The sequence below is a fragment of the Atractosteus spatula genome, chromosome 11, assembly GCF_055471065.1.
Source record: "Atractosteus spatula isolate fAtrSpa1 chromosome 11, fAtrSpa1.hap1, whole genome shotgun sequence".
NCBI lineage: Eukaryota > Metazoa > Chordata > Actinopteri > Semionotiformes > Lepisosteidae > Atractosteus > Atractosteus spatula.
Window position 1 is genome coordinate 38,241,220 of NC_142716.1, and position 24,230 is coordinate 38,265,449.

Sequence of the window (24,230 nt, forward strand, 5' to 3'; positions counted from 1 at the left end):
GTTGAAGTAACATCAAAGCTCAGTGCTCTTTCCTGGACTAGCCGTGCATTCCACATACCAAGGAAATCACTAGGTGAAATGGACATTCAGCGATTCATGATCAACATCGCTTTAATGTATTAAAGGGCGCTTGAACATTAAATGTCACCTTGTATCCGCAGAACATGACGGTCTGGAGAAATGGATTTTCATGCCTATTGATTATTCAGAAACCAAAGGTTATGAAGAGCTGTGCCACCGAACTCTAAAGAACTGTGCTGTCTTTACCTTGTGTCAAGTAGGGATGTTAATAAGTAGTGTTGGGGTGTTCCTATAATACATACTTCAGGGTGCTCTTTGAGGCTTTGCTACAAACGTTCTTGCTTTCTAATTTGCCCTCAGCACAATTGACATACTAATTAATCGGGAGGAGAGAATCCCTCTATGACTGTCTTCATTTCATCGTTCTTCAAAGTTTTTGCAGCAATAGTTCCATTTTTACCCCTCATTAAACTTGATCAAGGTAATCATAATCAGAAGGAGCCTGCTTGTCATGAAACCCCCGAGAATTACCACCTCTGCATTCTCCCGTTTGTAGCGGGAGCTCTGTGATCCCGGGTTCGACTCGAGTCTTTATCGCTAGCTGAGCGCTGCCGAAGGTAGGATGTGATTAGTCCACCAGGGCTCACTCCGTTGCCCGGCGACACAGCGCCCCTTGTGGTCTACCAGGCTATTGCAGGCATGCGCCACTGCTGGTGCTGGTTCACATCGTGAAGACCTGACGAGTTCACAACGCGCGATTCCAAATCTGGTAGGTATAACAAAAATACCGAGCGATTCAACATAAAAACTATACCCACGATTTCCGTTTCTCAAGCTTCCTTTCGCAAAGCTTTATTCTTCATCGAATGCATTTATCTTACAAACACTGTAGTGAATACAGTACCGTATTTATCTTAAAGGAATCCTGGAAAAAAAGTTCTGTGATCAAAGGATTTGTGAAATAGAGTATAGCACAAGGGCACCATGGACTCCATTTTCAAACACTAATGCGATTAAATTCCCATTCCCATTAAATCCTATAGTGATTGAAGCACCTCAGTGTTTTGAACACAGGGACCTATATTACCCTGTTTACCACTATTTCCATTTAACTGGCACAGTTGCTGTCTGCACCAAGCTTTCATAGCTGTGTTTAGAAACGTAGACACTCTGCACCTTTAAACATAACCAATGAGAAAACAATCTAAACCCATTGCAAGAGGAACTGCAGCTCCAAACATCAGCATGTCACAGCTGGGAAGGCAGTGTCAAAGAAGCGTGGGGAAATCAAAAAGGATTTTCTATTGCAAATGGAGCACATGGGGGAAAAGTGTTTGGAGAATGAACCCCAGGGGTGCAGCACACCTCAGTGTTCGTGGAGTCCTGTCATGGAGTCCATTGTAAGTATCCCTTTCACAATGTACATCTCTGGCGGATACTGCTTCTGTGTGCATTTTTTCCCTGCTCTGAAAGGAAGTGGTCCTGCCCTTATCCCATGTGTGTAGGATGATGGAGTTTGCTCTTGTGCACTTATGCACCACCATGCACTGCATTTACAATTATCAACAAGAGAACACGACCAACAGGCCAGGAGTCAGAACTGATATTTAGTTTAAATCAGATGCATTCTTGCTCAATTAATTAGCAGCAGCTTTTCATATATGACAACCCCTACAGTGGTAATTAAATCAGATTTCCTTTTTTAGTACAGTACAGGCCTAGACTGAAGTTTATTTCAGTCTAGGGGTGTCCACTCCTGGTCCTGGAGGGCCGGTGTGTCTGTAGTTTTTCCAGGTCTCTTTAAAACAGCAGCACCTACAGCGCTGGAAGAGGCTGTTAAACTGGTCACTTAAGCCAATAATAAGGTGATTCAGGTCACTGAGAGTCCATCTGGAGAGACACTGACTTCCAGGACCAGGAATGGGGTTCCCTGATCTCTGGGGAAAATGCGTCATATGTTCTTGCTGCTATTTGTCCATCTACCTAAAAAACAAAAACATTTTTTACCCTGAGAAAAAAATCCCAAAAGTCAAAAACTGAGTTGGAAAATATGTCCAGGATACAAAGTGATATGAAAACTTAGGAGGACTGATACTTAAGTAATGGCACTTTTATGTCAGATAACCATAAAATCTTTAACTCCAAACAGAGAAGTCCAGCATCACGTTTTGAAACCGAAGCCTCTGGCAAGGATGCTGGTAGGACAACACCAACCTTCCTCCTAATAAATAAATCAACAACATGCATGCATCTGCATTTTTTTAAACAAGGGGGTAACAACATAGAAGGGCAACAGCAAAGACTCCCCAAAGTGCAACACTTCACTCCATTATAGGCAATATGAGCAAGCAGACTCTTGGTCAAACTAATGACAGAGCAGCAGAGCAGTATATTTGACAATCAGCAGAACTTAATAAAGGTTACAAATGAGAGGGCACCACTCAGCCCATTTAGCTCATTTGGGTACCAGCGGTTGAGTGATCCGGTCATGTCTTGTAAGAAGCTAAGGTATAAGCTTCAAAAACATGGCTGTCAGGGTGGCACATTACTTTAAGCCTGGGATAATATCTGATCACATCTGTCATTGCAAATTTTCTATAGGGTAGAAGTTTGACATGAGTTGACGTATTTAAGAGCTGCATAAAACCTACAATGGAGAACCTACTATGCATTGGGAGTCTTATCCTGGCTTCTCTGTCAGGAGCTTCCACATCATTTAGAGGCTGCCAAGATTTCTAGGTTGTAAGCCATCACTAAAACATGTCCACGATAGCTATGAACAGTGCAACTCCAAATGATTGTTGTTTTTTGTTGTTTACAGTGGAATACTTTCACTACCTGCAACAATCAAAGTCCATTTCTCTTCTTGCTTTTACAGTTCTTCGCCCACAGCTGCATTGCAGACAGTTAAAATCCTTATTACGTATACATCGTGTGTTTTGCAAAATGGCTCAGATAACGGGTGGAAGTTAAAAAAAAAGGAACATCCAAACCGATGAATAAAAATGAATAAAAAATGATCTGTGTAAATATTTAAAATTTAAAGTACATCGAATCACCAAAATGGATGAATATTCAGTATTTTATGTGCAATTTCCCAATTTTCCACTTGTGATGGCTGTTTTTCATTTCTTTGTATATAGCATATATGGAAGAGAGAGAGAACGATTCTATCATTTCCCGCTTTTAATAAAACTCCTAATATTTGCTTCACTGCTGTTGCGGTCCTTTTTTTCTCGAGCCAGACTGATCTGTGGTAAAAAGAAGTTTTCTTTGAACTTTACACAGACTTATTCCTAACATAGCGCCTGAGCTCTTTTCACGTATTCAGCAGAACTGAAGCCAGACTGGCACCGCTGTCCCATGCAAGTCGATTGAACCAGCTTGGAAAATTCCACTCTTCAGTGCAGGAGAAACATCCTCTTTCAGATCAGGAAAGAAGGTGAAGGACTTGCGAGGACCCTGTGGGTTCCAGTGTGAAGCCTCCTCTGGCAGCAGCACTGAAGAACGGGGAGCTCTAGGGGCCAGGAGGCCAGGCGGGGTGGGAGTAGTGGGCAGAAGAGATCTGTCGATGGATGGCCCCCCAGGACTGATCAGGAGCGGTCTGCCACCCCACTTACCAGGACGCTCCGCTCCGCCCCTCCCCCCTCTGGTCAGATACTGTCATAGTCAGAGTCACGCCGCTTGGACACGGACACCCACTCCGCCACGAAGAAGGTCAGGGTCCCGAAGAAGCCGGCCAGCACCATGATGAGCAGCTGCCACTGCAGGAGGAGGTAGTTGCTGTAGAAGAAGGCCACCGCCGCGCTGATGGACTGCAACACAGGCGGGAGAGTCTGGTGTCAAGACGGGCCGCGCACAGCTCCCTCCCCCAGCCGAGATCCGGCCTCCTCCCGGCCCCCAGACCTCCCAGCAAACCCCGACATGAACAAAATCCCCTCCGCCAAACAGGCCAGACGCCAATCGGGGGAGGAGAGGGGAGGATACGGGACGCAGGCGAACAACACCGGTCGCAGCAGATCGCTCTGAACTCAATTACCCAACACTTTCGTCTCAACCACTTGAGCTAGTGATCTGTACAATTAAGTCGTTTAGAGATTATTTTGGAATGAGAAACCTCTGTAGCTCTCAAGGACCACAGCTGACTAAGCCAACTAATCAAAACACACATTTTGCAAACTGATAATTGAGAGGTGACCTACAGTATAAGATGTGCTGGAATAAATCTCAAGGACCATGACTGGCCACCCCTGCTATAGATACGCGTGTTCCCTGTGATACACTCTTGTTAATATGAGAACACAATGGACCTTATATAGGCCTTACATTTTCACAAACCTGTGACGCAGGCAGATACTTTACTATTCTTTTGATCCACATGCCGAAGAGTCCAAATAATCTTATTACAATAAAAAAAAGTGCAATCAGACTTTAAATCAAACTTCTGGGCTATTGTCTCCTTTGTCTTTTTCTGAAATCTGAATATCATTTAAAGGAAACACATCAAAATTCAGATCCAAACGCACATTGGAAATGCAGACATTGTAAATGTCCTTCAGCCTCGAGACCTTGTTGATAACACAATTCATAAGAACAGGGCTATAGTAACACAGCTGTTTCAGTGCAATAAACAGGGATTACAAATAACTGCAATGGTCCCTGCAGTCTCCTGCTATACATGGCTTCTTTCTATGCTCTGGGATTGACTATCAGACGTAAAGGATGTGACAAATACTCCGGCATGGAGACATGTCTGATGAGAGAGGATCACCTGTACAAATTTGAAGACAGCAAAGGCTGGGGCGCTGTCCTCGGGGAACGTGAATCCCACGATGCTCAGCAGCTGAGTGTTGAAGCAGCTGTCCCCCAGACCCAGCAGAAAACTGCACAGCAACGCCACTTCTTTACTGAAACCACAGCACAGCATAGTCAGGGACAACCCTGGGATTCATCTCGGGATATGTTGTGGAATCCCAGGGATCTGGGCGCTTGAGATTTCAGGATAAGTGCATTAAAATATTGCCACATTTATTGTTTGAGAATTGTTCTACAATTACCTCGGGGTTAAGAAGGCCTGCAGATCTGTGCCCTCCTCGGGGGCGATGGGCGCGTCGCTGGCGATGTTCAAGAAGATCAGGTAGAAAGCCAGGTAGTGGGTGAACAAGCCCAGCAGGACCACTGGATTCCTCCCAAATCGGTTGCTCTTGTTCAGCATCCCAAAGATACTACCTCCTAATCAGACGCCGCAAAAGGACAGTGAGGTGGGAGGAAACGGACCAAGAAGCTCTTTTTCACTGTCATTAAAATGCACACTCATTCCAGACAATGGCATGAGTGAGGGCGGGACAGAAGATTTGGACTTGCTATGCTGTGCTTCTATTTCAGTAAAGACAGGGTGAGAATAATTTCCTCTTAAATAAACAGTGGCACAGATCTTTTATCTGCTAGACACATTGAGCCGTCATAAATCCGTCCATCCGTTTTGTTGACACTTCAAGGCCGTGGGGGAGCTGAAGCCTACCCCAGTTAGCAACGGGTACATGTTGGATGCGATGCCAATCTATCACAGGGCACACACAGATGCAAACAAGCACACACTCACACCAGGGCCAGTTTTTCCAGAAGCCAATTCATTTACCAATATGGCTACAGACTGCGGGAGGAAACCGGAACACCCCCAGGAAGCCCATGCAGACATGGGGAAAATGTACAAAGTTCATGCAGAGAGTGCCCAGTAATTGAACCCAGAGCCCCAGCACTGTGAGGCAGCCATGCTAACCACTGTCACAAAGGCTATCATAAATCCAACATTTAACTACTTTTTTATCCCACAAAGTGCTTGAGAGGTGCTCAAACACTTCCTTTGTGTTCCTCTGGTGGCCTCTGCAGACTCACCCAGTATCTCCCCCACGCCGATGAAAATGCCAGAGAGGCCGATGAGACCCTTGGCGTCCTCCCCAAAGCGAGTCATGGCGCCGATGCAGGTCCCGTAGACGCCGCTGTAGAATGTCAGCTCCAGGCCTGCAGGGGTACAGGGGTGGGGTGCAGCAGAGGTTACAGACTAGTGGAACAAGATGTGTGCTGTCTGTCCCCACGAATGACCAGGAGGTAAGGAAAAGAGGCATAGGAACAGATAACCAGACAAAAGAGTGATGGACCGAAGTATCAAAGAAAGCCTAAAGCTCTGCAAAACTTGTCTTTTTGTTAGGAAATTCTTACATCTACAAATGTACAACATCCAAGATCAAAATTACTTTCATTGCTTCCATTCATCACTTTATGCTAATCACTGCGCCACTATGTTAAGATACAAAAAATGTTGAAATGTATGGGCTTACAAACTATATACTACTATGCAAAAGATGGAATCAGGTGTATTCTTTTTGTACAGTGAAAAACTTCATTTACAAATTCTTCACATTTGACTGAGCAGTCAATCTGAACTGTAGAAAAAGCCAGTCCATCAAATTGATCAAATGTAATTAACTCAGTCAGCTACTCCTTATCATTTAAATTATTTGTTCCTCTCCACATATGCATAAAGCTAAAAAGCCTACTGTACTTTCTGTACATCAAATTACAGATTAAGAATACAAATTTAGGAATAAACAAAATGGGTAAAATTTCAGATGATCACAACAGAATTGTGTCTCTGAGCAAGGGGAGGAAAAAGCAGGTGGAAAGAACAAAACAATGCAGATTATTTAAGAGGTTTGGACAGCATTATAAATACGTTCCCTAGCAATTATATGTTTTTTTTTCCTTTTTTTACCACATGGCACAGGCTAAATGAATGGACAAAAGTATGCTGCATTTAAAAGCTGACAGCACTTAAAATGACCAGCTGGGCAAAGCTTGTGCTTGTGTCTCAAATGCAAAATGCCCTTTCCAAATCTTTGATCTTGTTCTTGGAGAAAATTGTTTAACTATGTACTCAAGCCAAAATGTAAACTGGAAGGCGTGGAGGCCTTGAGGATCTAGAGCTTGACCAAGCCCTGGTTTAATGTGAAAAATAGGTCTTTCACACAGACTAGTGTACTGAGCTCTTAATGGAAGGCAGTGAGTTGTGAAGCCCTGCTCATACCTGTGTATGCGATGGAGGCACTTAGCAACAGCATCTCCTTGGTGCAAAACAGCTTCATAGCTTTCTCTGCAGAAGGAGCACAAGACACCTGTTAGTGGGCTTTGAGGTTCAACCACAAAGTCTTCCCCTGGTACCCCACCTCCAGAAACTGGCACAAGTCACCACGTCTTCGACTGATCCCACCCTTCCTCCCCACTAAAAGAAGTAAAAGAAGAGTGAAAGAAGCTCCATCTGCTCATGCAAATCCAAACAGGCTAAAACACCCCCCCTTCAAGAGTCTCATTCAGACTGAAACCTCAGTACTGTGTAATGGAGTGCCGGCTGCAGTTACTGATCACTTACTGAAAGCTTCCAGAGCCTGAGAGCATAGCCCTTGAGGTGACCTACAAAAAGAAAACGCAATGTTATTTTACAGATACTCCCAAAAAGGAGAATATTAACTCCGTCCGACAGTTCTGAAGCCCTTATTTCATGATCCAACTTAGATCCATCCATCCATCCCTTTTTTAACCACCTTCCAATTCAGGGTCATGGGGGAGCCGGAGCCTATCCCAGCAAGCAACGGCCACAAGGCAGGATACACCCTGGACTGGCGTTTCATCCATCGCAGTACAGACAGACACAAACACACTCACACCAGGACCCATTTTCCCAGAAGCCAATCAACCTACCATTATGTCTTTGGGCTGCAGAAGGAAAATGAAGCATCTGGAGGAAATGCACACAAACACACGGATAGTAGACAAACTTCACACAGACCAGCACCCCAGGTCTGGAATTTAATTCTGGGCCCCAGCACTGCTAACTGTGCCAATGTATAATGTACTGTACACTATTAATGGTTTCCCACAAAGGTCTGTGTACACCAAGCACAAACACCAAGTTCTGCTCCTCCTGAAGTGGACCCACGTAAGGCTCAAGTCCCGGCCAGCTTCTCTGAAGGCTGAGACGTGTGGTTTTGAATGCGCAGAAGATGCTCCCTTAGTTTGAAATGTCAAGAGATGTTCTTGACAGGGGCAGCATGCAACTCACGGCTCAGAGCTCTTGTCAGAGACCCCGTCGGGTGGCAGGAGCGATTCGGACGCCTCGGAGACGCCCGCGTCGGGGTCGGGCTTTCTGATGAGAAAGAACAGGAAGCTGCCCACTAGGCTGATAACAGTCAGGGAGATGAAGACCGTCCGGCGATCCTTGTCTGAGGGAGCAGAAGAAAGACGTGTAAATAGTGAGGCTGCACTACCTACAGGGACTGCTTTAAACTTTTGTTTATATAGTACAAACCACACCCCTTTCGTAACATCATCATCACTTTCAATAACCACTTATTCAATTTAATGTCATGGTGGCCTGGAGCTTATCCCCGAAAAGCATTGGGTGCAACGTGGTATACACCCTGGACAGGACGCCAGTCCATCACGGGAAACACAGAGACACACACACACACACACACACACACACACACACACACACCTGGGCCGATTCTTTTACAGAAGCCATATGTTATATGTCGATCACTAGAGCTGAACTGACCACTTCTTCATTCTTGACTTTTCGCTGTCTAATTTATAGTGCTTCTGAGGGCCACATGTGTCAGAACAACCTGCCTCCACAAAAGAGTTTAACACTTCCTTGTTAAATCACTGGGACTTTCAGTCCCATCCTGGAAATGTTAAACCAACATAATTTTTTAGGAGCTCTTACAACTGCCAATGCACTGTTTTCTTCTTGTGTGAGAGGCAGGTGAAAATGTATTAAGGTGATAAATATTTTATGACTGTGCCTCTTTTGAAGTCTTCTTAATTCACTCGAGATTCAGCAGTCTCTGAGGACAGGGGAGAAAGCAAAAAATCTAGAGCCTTCAGGCGGAATTTTGAAACCAAGCACAGCCCTACTGCAGTAGCACAGTATCAACTGAGGCTTTATCGTAATCTTTATTTTCGGAATACAGTAATGATTTTTCTTCCCTTAATTCAGTGCTAAAGAATTTGTTTCTTTATTTGTTGAAACAAAAATGCAAGCAACATCCTTTACAATTCTTTTTTACAACCTCTATTCAATCCTCATTGATTCCTGGGTGTGAAAGTCAGTGTACTTTTGTTTTACATGGGGGGGAGTAAATCTATATAATACTAATAATAATAATCAATAAAAAAAGAGCGGCTTGTGTTCTGCCTACATACCTGATATGTGGACTTTGCCATGCCAAGCAAAATATATATATAGGTTCCCAAAGAACAAGCTGAAAGAGAAGAGATTGTATTGTTCACCTTAAAATAAAGCTGAGCACCTAAATAAAAGGCATACATTTATTCATCGGCCCTTCAGGCTTAGTCAAATATATTGAGAAAGCAATCTTGCTTAATGATGAAGAAGCCAGTAAACAACCCCCATATATAAATGAGGCCCTAGAAAACATATGGAAATTGTTAATAAAATCTGAACAATGGTATAAAAACACTGAGAAGAGATAGTATGGAATATTAATTTACTGATATGCTTTGAAACAAAGTTACAAACAAACAAAATGTGTCTGTGAAGATGTGGATTTCTCCTGTTATTCATACATTCATCCTGTCATTCACACATGATGGAGAAAGATGGCATTTTCATCATGTGTAATCATGTCCATTTCATACAATCTTATGATCAACTGATTGAATTGATTGAATCTTATGATCAAATGAGCTGCCAAAAAACACTGAGGTCACCTGCACTGCAGCAAAGCCCAGAAGATTCCACTGTTCCTCCCAATGGTGTGCTCTGTGGAGTTGATGGTCAGGAGGTTACCCTGGGCAGTCCATAACACTGATGGGGGAGAGAATGCGAGATCAGGGAGACCAAACCAGTATCATGTATATACAGAAGCCTGTCTACCCACAATACTTCATCAAGAAAAGCTGTCTGCATACCACTCCAGTAAATTAAGTATTCATTCATTCTTTTGCCCATAAATTCAGGGTGATATTCAAAACCTTTACTTTGCTCCTCAGCTAGACTTACTCCCCTTTCACTAAGAGTGACTACAAATGTTGTTTACGGGTAGTTATACAATATCACTTAAGAGCTTTTTAGCAAACAGAATTGGTGAAGCAAAGTTTGTGCTGTAGGAAATGGTTTTTAAAACTCCCCATTACTGAAGTATTTCATGAGATGTAGCATTTTGAGATTGAAAAGGCCCCATTAAAAGCTTGCAGAAACTCTTAAAGGTTACAATAACACAAAAGGGTACGAACAGATGCCTGTATAGGTATCTAAGCAACACTTCAACTGCAGCAGGGGGGCTTCAGACAACACTGTGATAGAACTATGAGATGATATGGAAGTGGAATGTTTTCTTCTCTCCTCGGGAAACCACATTATCCTCCTCTGTGAGCTCAAGAACCAAGGTCAGACTAGAACCCCAGTCCCTGGAGCGCCTGGGCTCCACCGCTGTGCTTAGTGTGGCAGACTAAATTCAACTGGGAACAATGCATAAGTGCATTTAAACCCGAGAACACCAGGCAGGTAGTACTTTACGCACAGAGTTGGGGGAGTATAGAGCAAGCCCTCAGGCAAGAGATACAAGAGCATACGAACACTTACCACTAGATTCTTCAATAGCTCCTACCCACAAGCAGTGCGATTGGAGAACACATTTAGCCATGCCCCTCGGACCACACCTACACCATCTACCTCATTAGAATTTCTTATTTATTGCACATCTGCAGTCATTGTTTACACGTCTGCATTGTTTACATTCAAACTGTTTATTTCTTTACTTGTACATTGTCTACTGTTTGTTTGTATGTTGTCTTGATGCACTGTCTGCACTTTGTGTTTTTTCACTTTTTTAACAGATCGAGAGACTATCTGTCAGTAAGAATTCCATTGTACCAGTATTGTACCAGTATTGTTCAGCATCTCCAGTATGCCACTGCTTTACTACCCACAGGCAATTAATGACATGAGCTCGAACCCAAGATGTACACTTAGACTGTGGAGCCTGAACTGCATGCCAAACTAGCGCTTTTAAATGGTTGAGCCACTCTGGGTTGCCCTGCGTGCCTTTCCAGGCACGAAGTCAAACCTTGGACATCAAAATTCCCCACTGGCTGCTGCACGGGGAGAGGATTACTGGAAAAGGCACAGACACACCCCCTTACCTGCGGCTGCTATTCCGACAAGCACAGAGGCCATGTAAAAAGACCAGGTCAGGGGATAGATGAACACTGCAATATAACCACTGAGGGCAGGGGAAGAAAGCACATAAGGTTAGAAGAAATAGGCACGACAGGGCTATATATCATACTGTCAAGGGGTGGCACCTTATCAATAAACCAAGGAAGTCCTGGCTAACACTTCAATAAAAATAACAATACATTGATGTCTGGTTTCTTGTTAGCTTGTTTTCAAAGAGCCATAAATCATTGTGATTTACAACAGTTCAGTAAGTAATTTGGCATGGCATAGTTATGTACAGGATAGTAGTAATAAGTATTATTATAGTACTATTACAAGTATAGTACAAATAAGAACCAATAGTATTACATCTTTTAACATTTATACAAGGCGAGAAACACGATGAAACACAGGTCTCTCTCCCCCTTGCAAAATTATTTTAAACTCTGATTCAAAAGCTGCTTGCAGAAAGAAATTTAGAAGCCCATTCCCTGTATCTGATGAATACAAACATATTTACTGAAAAATTTAGTTAATCACATATTGCTCATTAAAATAAACTTGTCAATGATGCCTTCTAATTGTACGGATCTTTGCTAAATCGCAAATTATTATTTTTTTCAGGAAGGAAATAAAAAGTCTACTGTAGGCTGTGGTACATGTTGTACTGATGAAGCAGGAAAGCAAACATATGTTTAAATTTTCTCTCTGTATGTCTATCTGTGCAACAATACTCAAAGTTAAGAAGCACACGGCGTGAACTGGTAAACAGTATCTGCTGCTTGCAGAAGCTTGTGTACAAGAGCAAGCTCTCGTGTCCTTTCATTAACCGAGTGGAATACATGGGCTGAATGAGCTCTTCTCATTTGCAAACTTTCATATTTCCATCTCAGCTTCAAACTTAACTGACCAACTACTGTTTCAACTTTGGTTTCGGGAAAACTCCCCCCACCAGATTTCTTTCACATACAGAAGACATATTATCTCACTTCAGGGAAAAAGAAATCCTGCAGTCAAAGCAAAAATTTAGAGGAGCTAAATGAAAGCTTGGGCTGGAGCTATTCCACAACTAAACCATATGGCAGTACAGTACATACAACAACGAAGAGCCCTGAGCTCTCCGCAATGTGGCAATATCCCACGACTCCTCACTCTCTGGTGCTACAGCATGCACACACAATCATTTTAAGGAACATGTGCCAAACACAGTGTCATCAATGTAAATAGTAATGCAAATATCTAATGGTCAGGTATATTATAACTAATAAGTACTAAAAATTGTTAAGAATAATCAAGTTCTAAAGCTGACATGGTTCATTACTGCATATTATTCAACAATGCAAATTTGAAATCAGTCTGGCCAGTAGGTAGAAAAATTACATCTTTTAGCATTTACTCTGAACTTTGGTTTCACGCCTTCAGGGAAAACTACCAAAGTGGGGATGTGTTTAACTGTGCCAGGGTACGAGATTGGACACCAATCAAGGCCTGTTGACCTAGGTAGAAGGACTATTCTTGTCATAAGAAAAAGTCACCTTATCCAATTAAAGCTCAACCCCCCCCCCAATAATCTTTGAGACAAAGCCCTGCTTACCTGTACACCAGGCCGCTGACGAACATAGACAGCTGAGGGCCCACCACAGCCACCACGGAGGGAGCGATCAAGTTGGATGCAGAGAACACGCCATAGATGATGGCCATGCTGTGAGAAAGCAGAGACAGCGAAGTGTACACATTCTAGAGTGCAGTGGGCCTGCCTGAGAAGTGGCTTCCCTGAACTTTTTAACACTGAAAGCAGATCTGCAAGAGATTTTAATGAAAAGGCATATGCTACAATTCCGACACCCAAGAAAATCATTCTTTAAAAAAATACTTAATGAGAAGACCATACGATGCTAATAAACAGTGGAGTGCTGACCAGTACTATGGACTCCAGCCCACGGGGTTGTGGGTTCAAATGTGTGGGTGATGTAATTCACTCACATTGCTCCAGGACAGCTATGGGTCTCCATGTATGAGAATGAATTCCCAAGAGGAATTAATAAGGAATTAATTAATATTGTATATCTGACAAATACAGTGAACTGTTAAATTTATTCTGAGAGAGCATCCTAGAAGATGGCTGTTAAGGCCAGAATGGACAATTAGGTCACATTTCTATTCTTTGCAGGCAGGGATACACGACAAGTCATACAGTACCTACAGTAGGCAAGGGCATGGAGTAGTGGTTTGGGCCAGGTCTTGGGATCAAATCATGGGTGGAACACTGCTTCTGTACCCTTCTCTTGAGAAAGGTACTTGAATTTAACTGGTCACCCAGACTGCCACTTACTTAACTGATCTCATTATTCGGTAAACTGGAAAATTAAGTAATAACACTTCTACTTACGTCTAAACACATTTTAGAGAAACTACATAGAGTAAAAACCTATTGCAAACAATGAAACACCCCCACAGGCAGTAATCAAAAGGAGTTATTTATTAATGTTGTTATTTAATAATTAATGTTAAGGGATATGTTGTCTTAAAATTGTTTGCTCCAGAGTACTTTCTAGGTACTTTATAGAACCCCATATGATTCCTCTTGAGGCTTGACTGTGTGACCTGCATGTTTAGCAACTATGAAGTTTTCACTGCTCTAAGTGAGGGGGCAAGCTGATTTGAATGAGAATCTCAGTGGGTACTTAATGATCCCCAGTGTTTTGGGTAAGAAGTCAGGTTTTTGGATCAGTCCTTTTGTTAACAGATTTAAGTCCCAGATTGTTAATCGTGTGCCAAACAGCCAGAAAAGAACAAGTGGTGGATGATGCAGTAATAGGGAATTTGAAACTACAGCAGTCAATTACTAGACCAATACAGTCATTGACTTATCACATGTGCAGTTCAGGGACAAAGCCAGGGCTGGGGGCATTCCACCCAGCCAACAGGGGTAGTTAGGATAACTTTGTGGGAACCCACTATTATTTCCACTCATCCATCTATTTTCTCACCACTTCATCCAATAAAAGGTTGTGATGGAGCTGGAGCCTATCCCAGCAAGCAAAGGGAAGCTAGTCGGTCGCAGGGCACACACAGACACAGAGACATCCACACTCACAAGACAATTAACCTGCCAGTATGTCTCTGAACTGTGGGAGGAAACCGGAGCAGCCAGAGGACACCCACGTGAACACAGGGAGAACATACAAACTCCACAGATAGCACCCCAAGCATTGAACCCAAGGCCTCAGCCCTGCAAGGCAGCAATGCTGACCATCGTGCCCCTGTGTCATCCACTAGTATATAACACATTAATTAACTACCCGTTGCAAAAAAGCTAGTATTTCTTAATGTCTGTCCAATGGGGATTTTTAAAGTATCTTTCATTTTTCGGGGTGGGGGGGGGGACTAAAATGTTGACATATTTTGGTTTCTGAATTATCCAAAAAAGGCAACCCACTGGATTTTGTCTCTTGTATTACCTAAGTGCATTTCAACAGGTGACAAAAACATGTGAACTAAAATATTTGGAAATGGACTGTTTTTGTCTTTTACTCTTGTGTTAAAAACAAGGTCACAGTTTGAAACGTGTATTTCACATTTTGCTTGGATCACAGTATTTCAGTAGGGCTCCTACATTTCTGCTGAAAGCAACAGTGTATTTTCATCACGTGGCGGTCATGAGACACACAGGAAGTGTAATGTGTCCCCTGCGAAAACAGGTTCAGCCTGCTTGAGAGCAATCGGCAGCCTTTAATGGAAGACTGACGTAAATGAAACACACCCTTTGAGGAAGCTCACCTGACCTGTGAGCTCTGTTCAAAGGTTGAGACCCACAAACTCTGGCTAGGAGATTTAATAAGTCAGTCAAGCTTTAAAAAATTTGTTTCATCCATCCATCCATTTTCTGACTGATTTATCCAATACCGGATCGCAGGGGAGCTGGAGTCTATCCCAGCAAGAAATGAGAGCAAGGTGGGACTGAGACCCTGGACAGGACTGTCCAGAACCCAATTAACCCACCAGTCTGTCCATGAACTGTAGGATGAAACCAGAGCACCCAGAGGAAACCTACATAAACATGGGGAGAACATACAAACTCCACACAGATAGCACCATAGGGATTTGAACCCAGGGCCCCAGTGCTGTGAGGCAACAAGTTTAACATTTATACCATTTGTACTAATCTGCTATAAATGATGTGAACAGCTCCTGTAACAAGCAGAATTGAAGGCCGGCCTACAGCAGTAAAGAAAGATAAAACAGTCCAAGGTCCTGTTATGAATGCAGATCAAACAGCTATTAACTAAGAAACAAAAAGGAATACCTTGTATATCCGCTGCCATGGAACTCGGAACTGTTAAAATTCTTTATTACCGTTTGCTGCAAAGATAGAAAAAAAATATTTACAAATAGAAGACCCTTTTAGGTTATATCTGCTGCTATAATTCAGAGAAGCTCCGAGTCAGCTCTCACCCACCCCAGAGCTTAGTCTGCCTCCAGTGAGCTCTGTTTGCGTCAGTGCTAATTCATCAGCAGCTATTGTTGAATATCAAGCTAAATGGCCGACCACAGGCCTCTGCCAGTCCCTGCTAGGAAGCGATATGACTCATCGCTGGAGCTATCTGAAAAACAATACGCTCCTCTGCAACCTGAAAGACTACTGTCTCGTCCCAAATTAGCCCACATTGCTGAAATGACCAATTCTGCATTAAAACGATGTAAGTGGAAAAACTGTTAACACAACAAAAAAAAAAATCCAGTTTAGGAACCAGTCCTGAAAATAGCAAATGCATGTGAAGCACGGTCACAAGGCAAGTGCAGTACGTCTCTATTTGCAAATGTATAATCTACACGTTAGATTCCTGATTTTCTGCTGTAGCAAAGATTAGTTTTGCATGTGCCATAGCATTAATACTATTGGCTGTCTTAAATTACAGATGGTGTGCACAAAGACTTTGGCCCAAGGACACACGGGTAACATACTACTGTATATCTATATGGATTTTACACAAAGTGTGTAAATGAATTTCTGAAGGCAAGACTATTTTCTCTAGACTATTAGAAATAAATGTACACTCTTGGTTCTAAATGTATTTATTAACCAATTACTTGCAGAAAACATATGTAAGGGCTGCAAAACAAATTGCCTCTTAATCTTTCAGCATTTGCTTCATTACCTCTTCATGAAACGCAGCCTGCCTGATGTATTACTTCATCAGAGATGTTGCCTAATTTCAGAAGGGCATATTTACAGTATCTGATCAGAGGAATCATCACTTCTGAAAAGTATTTTAATTCATATCAAGTATCTAACAGCACATCTTTCCTACTTGTCCAGAATCTCTTAAAAACAAAGGAGGATACACTAAACACCTAGTTCAGGTAAGACACCTTCCTTACTGGTTATATTGGATTTAAGGAGATGGATTATTATCTGTACTCAATTGCAATTTGATGGAAAACCAAACTAGACTGAAGGCTCTGTGGGTGTAGGAGTTTCTTTTCTCCTTTTTACAGTAAGACTTTATTTTAAGCAACTAGAATGTAAAGTTTGAAACATCAGCTGTTCTGAACCGAGGAGCTCCCTGAGGCTGACATCAGTGACACACTCGGTTCTAGCAGCGTGTAAAAATCAACATTGCCCCTCAGTTAAACATCTCCAACGTCAGGTCTGTTTCTGGGTTTTGAGCTGAAGTTCGGCGTTTAGTTTGGAAATAGTTATATATTTGGTTTAGTGAATGAATTACTACACACATGGTGGCTGGGATAGCGTCTCGCTGCCAAAGACTAAAAAAACGTTGTAGAAAAGGTGTTGCTGATTCTACAATAGCGATCTTGAGATCCTATACCTGTGGGTGACAAAGACGTGGATCAACTAACTTACCTCCACATTGCCGCAGGTTTGAAAGGCGGTAAACATAAACATAAACCCGAACCCCAAGATGACGATATTAAGAAGCATCTTTTTATCCGGACCCATCTCGCGATCTTGTCCTTGTACCCAGCGAAGGGACCTCGGCAAATCCTACAGGGTGAAAGACAGCAATCAGTAGTTATGTGCCTCAGAGTTCATGTCGTTCCCAGGTATGTACATCCTGAAACAACCAGACAGCTGTACCAGGAAATCACTGGTTTTACCGCAACAGGGGCATAATATACTCATCGTGCGTTTGCTTGAAATCACCATCACACATCTTTAGTTACTTGTAAAAGTGACAGTTGGGGAAAGGTTAAAAAACCGAGAACTGCGTCCTCTACCTCCTGAGATATGAATTAATAATACGGATGCGAAAGCATACCTCCGGATAATATCTATGCGGCGTTACGGGACGGGCGTGGATGTCCGCAGTTCAGCTTTTCGTACTGCTGGTAACCATTCTGAAATCGTCTCAGCCCAGACGAAGAGTCAGATGATCTATTCGTAGCTACGGTTTTCCGTCGGGCATGGAAACTATAATCCGCCGGTAATAAAGTACTGTAATTTACTGTGTGTGCAAGACCGATACTGATGAGTTGTCATGTGAGGAGCTCAGCTGATCTGCGAGACCGCAACAAAGAGGCTTCTGGGATGTGTAGTTTTTAATTTACCTCCCGCTGAGTTGCGGCCGCAATCGAGTTATAAAGAAACAACCAGAGAAATTCTGGTTTCCGCCCAGGCCACAGCACTGAAACTGCATTAACAAGAGTTTTAAATTATATTCTGTTAGCAACTGACGCAGGGAATGCAACAGTGCTCCTAGATTTTAGTGCTGCCTTTGACACAGTTGACCATTGTATTTTGCTACACAGGCTTGAGTCTGAGGGTTGGCCTATGTGGAACTGTCCTTAAGTGGTTTACCTCCTATTTAACTAACCTTTCACTATGTTCAAACATCTAATATTTTTACTGCTTTGTCACTGTCACCAGTCAAATTTGGGGTACAACAGGGATCAGTGCTCGGACCAGCATTGTTCCCTCTGTACAGTACATTGCCGCTAGGTAGGATAATACGAAAGCATAATATTACCTTTCATTCCTATGCTACATTAAAATATACATTTTTAATTTACACACAGAGTGTCTGTCCCTTATTGTCAGGAAGACTGTCACTGCTTTTTCGCTAGCCAGGGCCGGACATCGGACACATGAGCTAGTCTGTATCTGTAGGAATTGAATGTCTGTATTTAATCATGGAAATGAAACATGTACATGAATCTACATGAATGTTTATGAGATAAAATAACGCAACTAAATATCAAGTAGAGTAATAAGCCTATATAAAATTGTGCTGTCAGGTTGTGTGATTCAGAGTTCAAAATAATACATCAGCCCTTAACTACAGAAACTGATTGAATATCACATGCAGTTAAAACATTTTTACAGTTTTCTTATTCTTTAAATTATTTAATGTGTTAACATTTTTAAAGAGGAGAATAACCAGAAATCGCTTAAACTGGTGTGTGCTCCATTCTCTCAAAAAAGCAAGAACAGAATCAAACAGGACACACACATTTCCTCACATTCAGGAAACCAGTAAGGAGTCTCAAATTTTACACTAGAATCTTACGCTTTGCTCCAGTCTTTGGTATCTCTGACCCCGGAGACAGTGTTGTAACAGGTTTTGGAAAGCACACAAAGTACGCGTAGTACATAAATAGACAGAAGGGCACAGATTTAGTTTCCACACCAGTTTCATAGTTGGTCATATGCTCTCCAGTTGAAGAGGTTAGTCTACAATCTTTTAAATATTGCTCGTCTTTTTACCTTCACTGTACAATGCTCGGTATTTTAGTATATCATATATTTAGAATTACTGTATTTGTAATCACAATGAAATTATTTTTTTAAAAGCCTACGTTTTTGTGAGGGTAGCGAGAGTTCGGCGAGGGGATACTTGGTGCAACCGCAGGAACAGGTGTAAATGTCCAGTCTCTATCGGCTAAGTAACTTATTACATTAGATCATATAAACAGTAACATTCAAAACCGCATCAGCTAGTTTAAATAGGTTCTCACATAAAATATTTGGCTTCATATTATGCTTGATTTATTTATATTCAATTAATGTTTCGGTTATTGACACTGCACGTGCCTCGTGTAAATTTCGAGTTAATTATGTATTTTCTGCATGGTGTGCTTTGAATGACATTCAACGGCATGCCAAGATCCCAAAACTCACATATACTGTATAGTCTATATTAAGATCCTGTGAACTTATTCCTTTTAAAACGTTATGTTTTTTTAGAAGTCGAGTATTTACGTTTACTGTTTATAATATAAAACGATATCGATAAATGAAACGATAGACTACTATACTTCTGCTGCTACGATTACTGTGAACAACAACTCTATAGTCCTACTGGTACTGAACTGCAACTGCGGTACCACTAGAATTGTACTACTGCTATGCTACTACTGCTTCTAAAATTAATAGTAATAACAACGATGACAAGTGTACGTGAACTTGGTCCTCTGGGCGGTAAAAACAAACTTACACAGGGCCGATATCGTATTTTTAAGTTTCTGGTTACATCATCAGGTTATTTTTGCTTGACTTAAATACATACAGTACTAGAACCACCCTTGTCAGATCTCTTCTTTAATCTGTCATTGAACTATGAAAGAACTGTTTACATTCAGTAACCATTCTGTAAAGTAGAAACCAATTTTAACCAACAACGTAGTGCTCCAATAATGCCCTAAAACACGGTTTATTTTCCACCCTTATCTAGATTTTTTTGCATTTTACTAAATGTCTCTCTCCTTGTAGTGTGATTTAAAATCTGAGAGGAAACACAGCTGCAAAAATATTGACTGTTTCGTTTTAATGGACATTGGCAGATGCATTAAACTATAATCCATCGTTTCATATACAGTAATATAACTGTTATATTGTTACTGAGTTATAACTTTACACGGTGTCATGTTTCGGTAGTTGTTGGCATTGTTAATCGATAATGGTTCCTAATCTTGGAAAAGCTCTGGACAACATGACTAATGACTGAAAGAATTAGAAGGCAAAATTGTACCTCACATTTCATACTAAGAGATAAATACTATGTACTTTTTAACACTCTACGTGGAGTTTCAATCGATTTTTCAAACTTCCCTACTAATGAACGTTCATATAATTAACTTCCGGTGTCACATCCGGTTTGCTAGGCAAAATATCGCCAAAAACAAACTGAAAATAACAAGATTTTTATTTTAGAAATATTTTTACAGACTCAAGAGCGATGTTTATACCGTAATGTGTGGATACTGATTAATTTAGAATAAAATAATGATAGTTTTAAAAGAGTGTCTATAAATAGCAGCTTTTGGGCGCTCAATCCGCCATTTGGTGTGGAGAGCGAAAGCAGGGCTAGTTGTGCTTTGTTGGTGTGCGTAGCGTGGTTTTTTGTACTAAGTGTTACTATGGTTATTGGGTAGATTATCAGCTTGAAAATAACAACAGTGAAAGTACAAGTAAGTAGGGTGTCTGAGCGGGTTTGAGTTTCTAGACGGTGTGTTTTTGTTTTTTCCCTCTTGAGACAAAATGAGTTACGGTAGGCCGCCGCCCGATGTCGAGGGCATGACTTCCCTCAAAGTGGATAACCTGACCTACCGGACGTCGCCGGAGACTCTTCGGCGGGTCTTCGAGAAGTACGGCCGGGTCGGAGACGTCTACATTCCCCGGGACCGGTACACCAAGGAGAGCCGCGGCTTCGCCTTCGTCCGTTTCCACGACAAGCGGGACGCCGAAGACGCCATGGACGCCATGGACGGCGCGGTGCTGGACGGGCGCGAGCTGCGGGTGCAGATGGCCCGGTATGGCCGGCCACCGGAGTCGCACTACGGCCGGCGTGGCGGCCCGCCTCGGAGGTACAGTGGCTACGGCCGGCGGAGCAGGAGGTGAGGGCTGGGCGGTGGAGCTTCAGCGGGTTAAACGGCGCTGGCTCCGGGGCTAGATCAACCGCATTGTGGGGGAGACTCCTGGATGCAGAACAAAGAACTGCAAAGTGTAGTAACGCGCGCACACGTTGCTTTTAAAAAAACGTGGGGTGAAGTTCAATATTATCTGCATTCAGGTTACATTTTGTGGAGGGATCTTAAAGATTTGACACTTATATGGAGAACTCCAGTTATTGGTAGTGCTTAAGTCCTGATTAGGAAAGGGGCTTATACTGAGTCGCAGGGGAGCAGGTAGTCAAGTTCTGTATCGCCTAGATGGCGATATTCCTTCCGTTCAAAAAGAAGCGGTATTTATAGGAGGGGCCAAGATAAGGGTTTGCGGTCTTTTCTTTTTGCAGTCCTCGCCGCCGTAGACGCAGCCGGTCCCGCAGCAGAAGCCGGTCCCGATCTCGCAGCCGCTCCCGCTATAGCAGATCCCGCTCCCGCTCCTATTCCCGGTCCCGCTCCCGCTCCAAATCCCGCTCTCCACGGAGGAGCAAGTCCAAGTCCGTGTCCAGATCCCGCTCCAGGTCCAAGTCCCGTTCCCGGTCCAGAAGTCGCACGCCGCCCTCCAACAGAGACTCCAAGTCCAGATCGAGGTCGAAGAGTGTGCCCAAGTCCCCAGAAGAGGAAGGAGCGGTTTCCTCGTGAAGCTATGGTAAGTGCAGCTGAATGAGTACATGCGTTGGCATTGGGGCATGTGAGTGAGCAGCAGTAGGGCAGCATGTGTTTAACACGATTGTACTGTTAGTGGTAAGGGGTTAGCTGTTGAGGGATGGGGTTGGGATTTATGGCATCCTTATGGTTTGCTTCAAGCATGATTTTAAAAAGCTGTTCTATAATAGTAGTCTTTCTCCAGCCTTTTGTACCTGTTATGTGACACTTCTGCCTAAAAGGCAAGACTGAGAAGAAACTATTTCTGGAAGAAACCCAAAAGGTTTTGAACTGTTTTTCTTGCTTTGTGATGTTAACTGAAGGTGCAGTAGATTGGAGAAAGCTACTTGACTTGTACATTTCTGAACTTGCCATAGTTTGTATAATGGATATACAACTTGCATCACTTTGATGTAATTTTTGAAAATTGTTCAGTTTCAGCAATTTGTATTTGTACATGAAGTAAATATTTTGCAGTTAAGACTGGTACAGAAGTAAAATATATTCACCAAAAATGTGGAATTTTCTCCTCCAAGCTGCTGTTTCCTGTTTGCAAAAGTGGAGTTTGGGGCAGTTTGTGCAGTTAGAGGTTGTGTGATCCGCCCAGGGGCCGCCTCCTGCTGTTGGGGTATGCTTTGGAGCAGGTCGGTCACAGTCAGTAATGAGGTGGTGTTGAGGTACGTCTGCAGGACAATGGAGAGGAGCCTTGCATTGTCCTCCAGGTCATGCGGTCATGACTGTGGGCTCACACACTAAAGCAGGAGAGTGAAAAGGTTTGTGCGCCTATTTGTTCATGTCAGGGACATATAAAGGTCAAAGTATTGTTTAAGTAAAATTTGCACTTTCCCAAGACTTTTTCTAAACATTGGACTTAATGTATAAAATCCCTTTACAGTAAAAATACAAACCTGTGAATACTTTGGTTGCCTTTCCTACATCCATAGGCTGGTTATGGTGCTGGTTCTACACAAGCACTGAGAATTTTCTTGTCTAAGCCCTACATTTATCAGTAACTTAGACGTTGGCATGGCTGAGGAGTGTCTACCACCTCACTTGCAAACTTGAAGGTAACAGCAAACTAAATGAGGACTTCTGCAGTTAACCTGAGTTAGTCTTTGAATGCATAGTGATTTCTAAGTTTAATGTACAGTATTAGATAGTGCCTCTGAAGTAAAGGTAGTCAGCCATGACGCTTCTCTTGCCTTTGCTGCTTGCTCACCCCTCTCTCTTTCTTTCTAGATTGTTCACGTGAATGACCGATCCCACTGAGGACACCCCATCGAAAGTAAAGGTCTCAGGCTGAGGACCCCCCTTTCCCCAAGAGAAATTTGCTGGCTAAAAGGTTATTATTGTAAATTAGTTTCCAAGGTTTTAAAGGAGTTTCATTTGCTTTGAGTTGCCTAGAATAACAAGGCTGATTTTTATTTTGTGCCATGTTTTCCAATTTCTTGTAATTCATTGAATAGGAAGAACGTCAGATACTTTATGGGCTTGTAAGTGAGGTAATTTGTTTTTCTGTTTTAATGTGATGCAGTGCTGAGGCTTTTTGTATATAGTTTTGAGTATAAACACGTGGCCCAGGGAGCATATGGTAGTCTAAAAATGCTATTTTCCAATTTTGGCTTTGCAGGATAAATTTTGATATTTCTAACATTTAGGTGCTCTTATTAGCACACATTTTTCTCCAAAAAGAACCAGGAGAGAGCTGATTTTTCTCAAATTAGGATTTACCAATATTGAGTAGCTCAGTTTAAATGAATCCAGCACTGATTTAATGAATTGCATCTTTGTAAATGACAGTTTTTCTTATTGTGATTCTAATCTTTTCTCTTGTGTATTTTTTGTGCACTAGGCGCAGTTGTGTAGCAGTTGAGTATTGCTGGTTAGCTGTTAAGGTGGCGTGTTGCAGTGCAGAGTGCTTGGCTGTTTCCAGTTTTCTCCCGATTGCTCCAGTGTAACGATGCCTTGGCGTGCTGATGCATAAAAGGGCTGCTGCAGATTTTTTCTTTTCTAAAATGCCGGTCTGCTGCACCATGGGTCATCCCCCAACTCCCACCCCTCATTTAGGTAATTTTAATTGGAGCATACAGTGAGCACATCTTGCCATTCTTATACACACCTTATGGTTTTTCAGTAATGGTAACTTGTTAAACTGAGAAATGCATTTTAATTGCATTCTATACATTGTTCTTGGTGCATTCCCTTGTAATTCTTTTGCTATGATGTATTCTGTACTGATAACCACTCATGTGAATGCTATTAAAATTCTTTTGGTGTAATGTTTTTTACCTTATTTTTGTTTCTCGCATGAATGCTGGTAATTGTGGGGGGGTACCACAGACAATACATATGTAGAAGACCATACAGTTCCAGCCATTAAAACAGTTTGCTCAAAACCACAACCTGAGTTGTTTGTTTAAAC

The 24,230-nt window shown here is 42.4% G+C and overlaps 2 protein-coding genes across 5 annotated transcripts; one reads left to right on the plus strand and one right to left on the minus strand.

The window, feature by feature from the left end:
* Positions 1–841: 841 nt before the first annotated feature.
* Positions 842–17,790, minus strand: mfsd11 (major facilitator superfamily domain containing 11). The gene is made up of 14 exons (XM_088927519.1): positions 17,542–17,790; positions 17,127–17,267; positions 15,567–15,622; positions 12,855–12,962; positions 11,245–11,324; positions 9,811–9,907; positions 9,283–9,341; positions 8,138–8,297; positions 7,448–7,488; positions 7,106–7,171; positions 5,917–6,042; positions 5,079–5,253; positions 4,793–4,928; positions 842–3,836 (listed from the first exon to the last, which is right to left on the minus strand). Exons 2-14 carry the CDS (start codon positions 17,220–17,222, stop codon positions 3,675–3,677), a joined length of 1,362 nt encoding a protein of 453 aa, XP_088783645.1. The 5' UTR covers positions 17,223–17,267; positions 17,542–17,790; the 3' UTR covers positions 842–3,674.
* Positions 17,791–18,889: 1,099 nt separating this feature from the next.
* Positions 18,890–24,087, plus strand: srsf2b (serine and arginine rich splicing factor 2b). 4 transcript variants are annotated; one of them, XM_088927723.1, is made up of 4 exons: positions 18,890–18,947; positions 20,755–21,085; positions 21,514–21,812; positions 23,048–24,087. In XM_088927723.1, the coding sequence occupies exons 2-3, from the start codon at positions 20,760–20,762 to the stop codon at positions 21,803–21,805; spliced, it is 618 nt and encodes a 205-aa protein (XP_088783849.1). In that variant the 5' UTR covers positions 18,890–18,947; positions 20,755–20,759; the 3' UTR covers positions 21,806–21,812; positions 23,048–24,087. The 4 variants fall into 4 exon arrangements, 2 of the variants coding, with proteins under 2 accessions (XP_088783849.1, XP_088783848.1); XR_016093759.1 differs by lacking the exon at positions 18,890–18,947 and having other exon boundaries at positions 18,971–21,085; positions 23,048–23,150; positions 23,661–24,087; XR_016093758.1 differs by lacking the exon at positions 18,890–18,947 and having other exon boundaries at positions 18,969–21,085; positions 21,514–23,150; positions 23,661–24,087.
* The last annotated feature ends 143 nt before the right edge of the window (positions 24,088–24,230 follow it).

What these genes read in the sequence shown, in the direction of transcription:
- mfsd11 (XM_088927519.1), bottom strand. Translation starts at nt 17,222, where the DNA reads ATGGGTCCGGATAAAAAGATGCTTCTTAATATCGTCATCTTGGGGTTC. An exon ending in TGGGCTTTGCTGCAGTGCAG is followed by an intron (nt 9,342 to 9,810) that starts GTGACCTCAGTG and finishes CTTCTCTTTCAG; the next exon opens with CTTGTTCTTTGGGAACCTAT. An exon ending in CAGGCCTTCTTAACCCCGAG is followed by an intron (nt 4,929 to 5,078) that starts GTAATTGTAGAA and finishes CTGTGGTTTCAG; the next exon opens with TAAAGAAGTGGCGTTGCTGT.
- srsf2b (XM_088927723.1), top strand. Translation starts at nt 20,760, where the DNA reads ATGAGTTACGGTAGGCCGCCGCCCGATGTCGAGGGCATGACTTCCCTC. An exon ending in CGTGGCGGCCCGCCTCGGAG is followed by an intron (nt 21,086 to 21,513) that starts GTACAGTGGCTA and finishes TTCTTTTTGCAG; the next exon opens with TCCTCGCCGCCGTAGACGCA.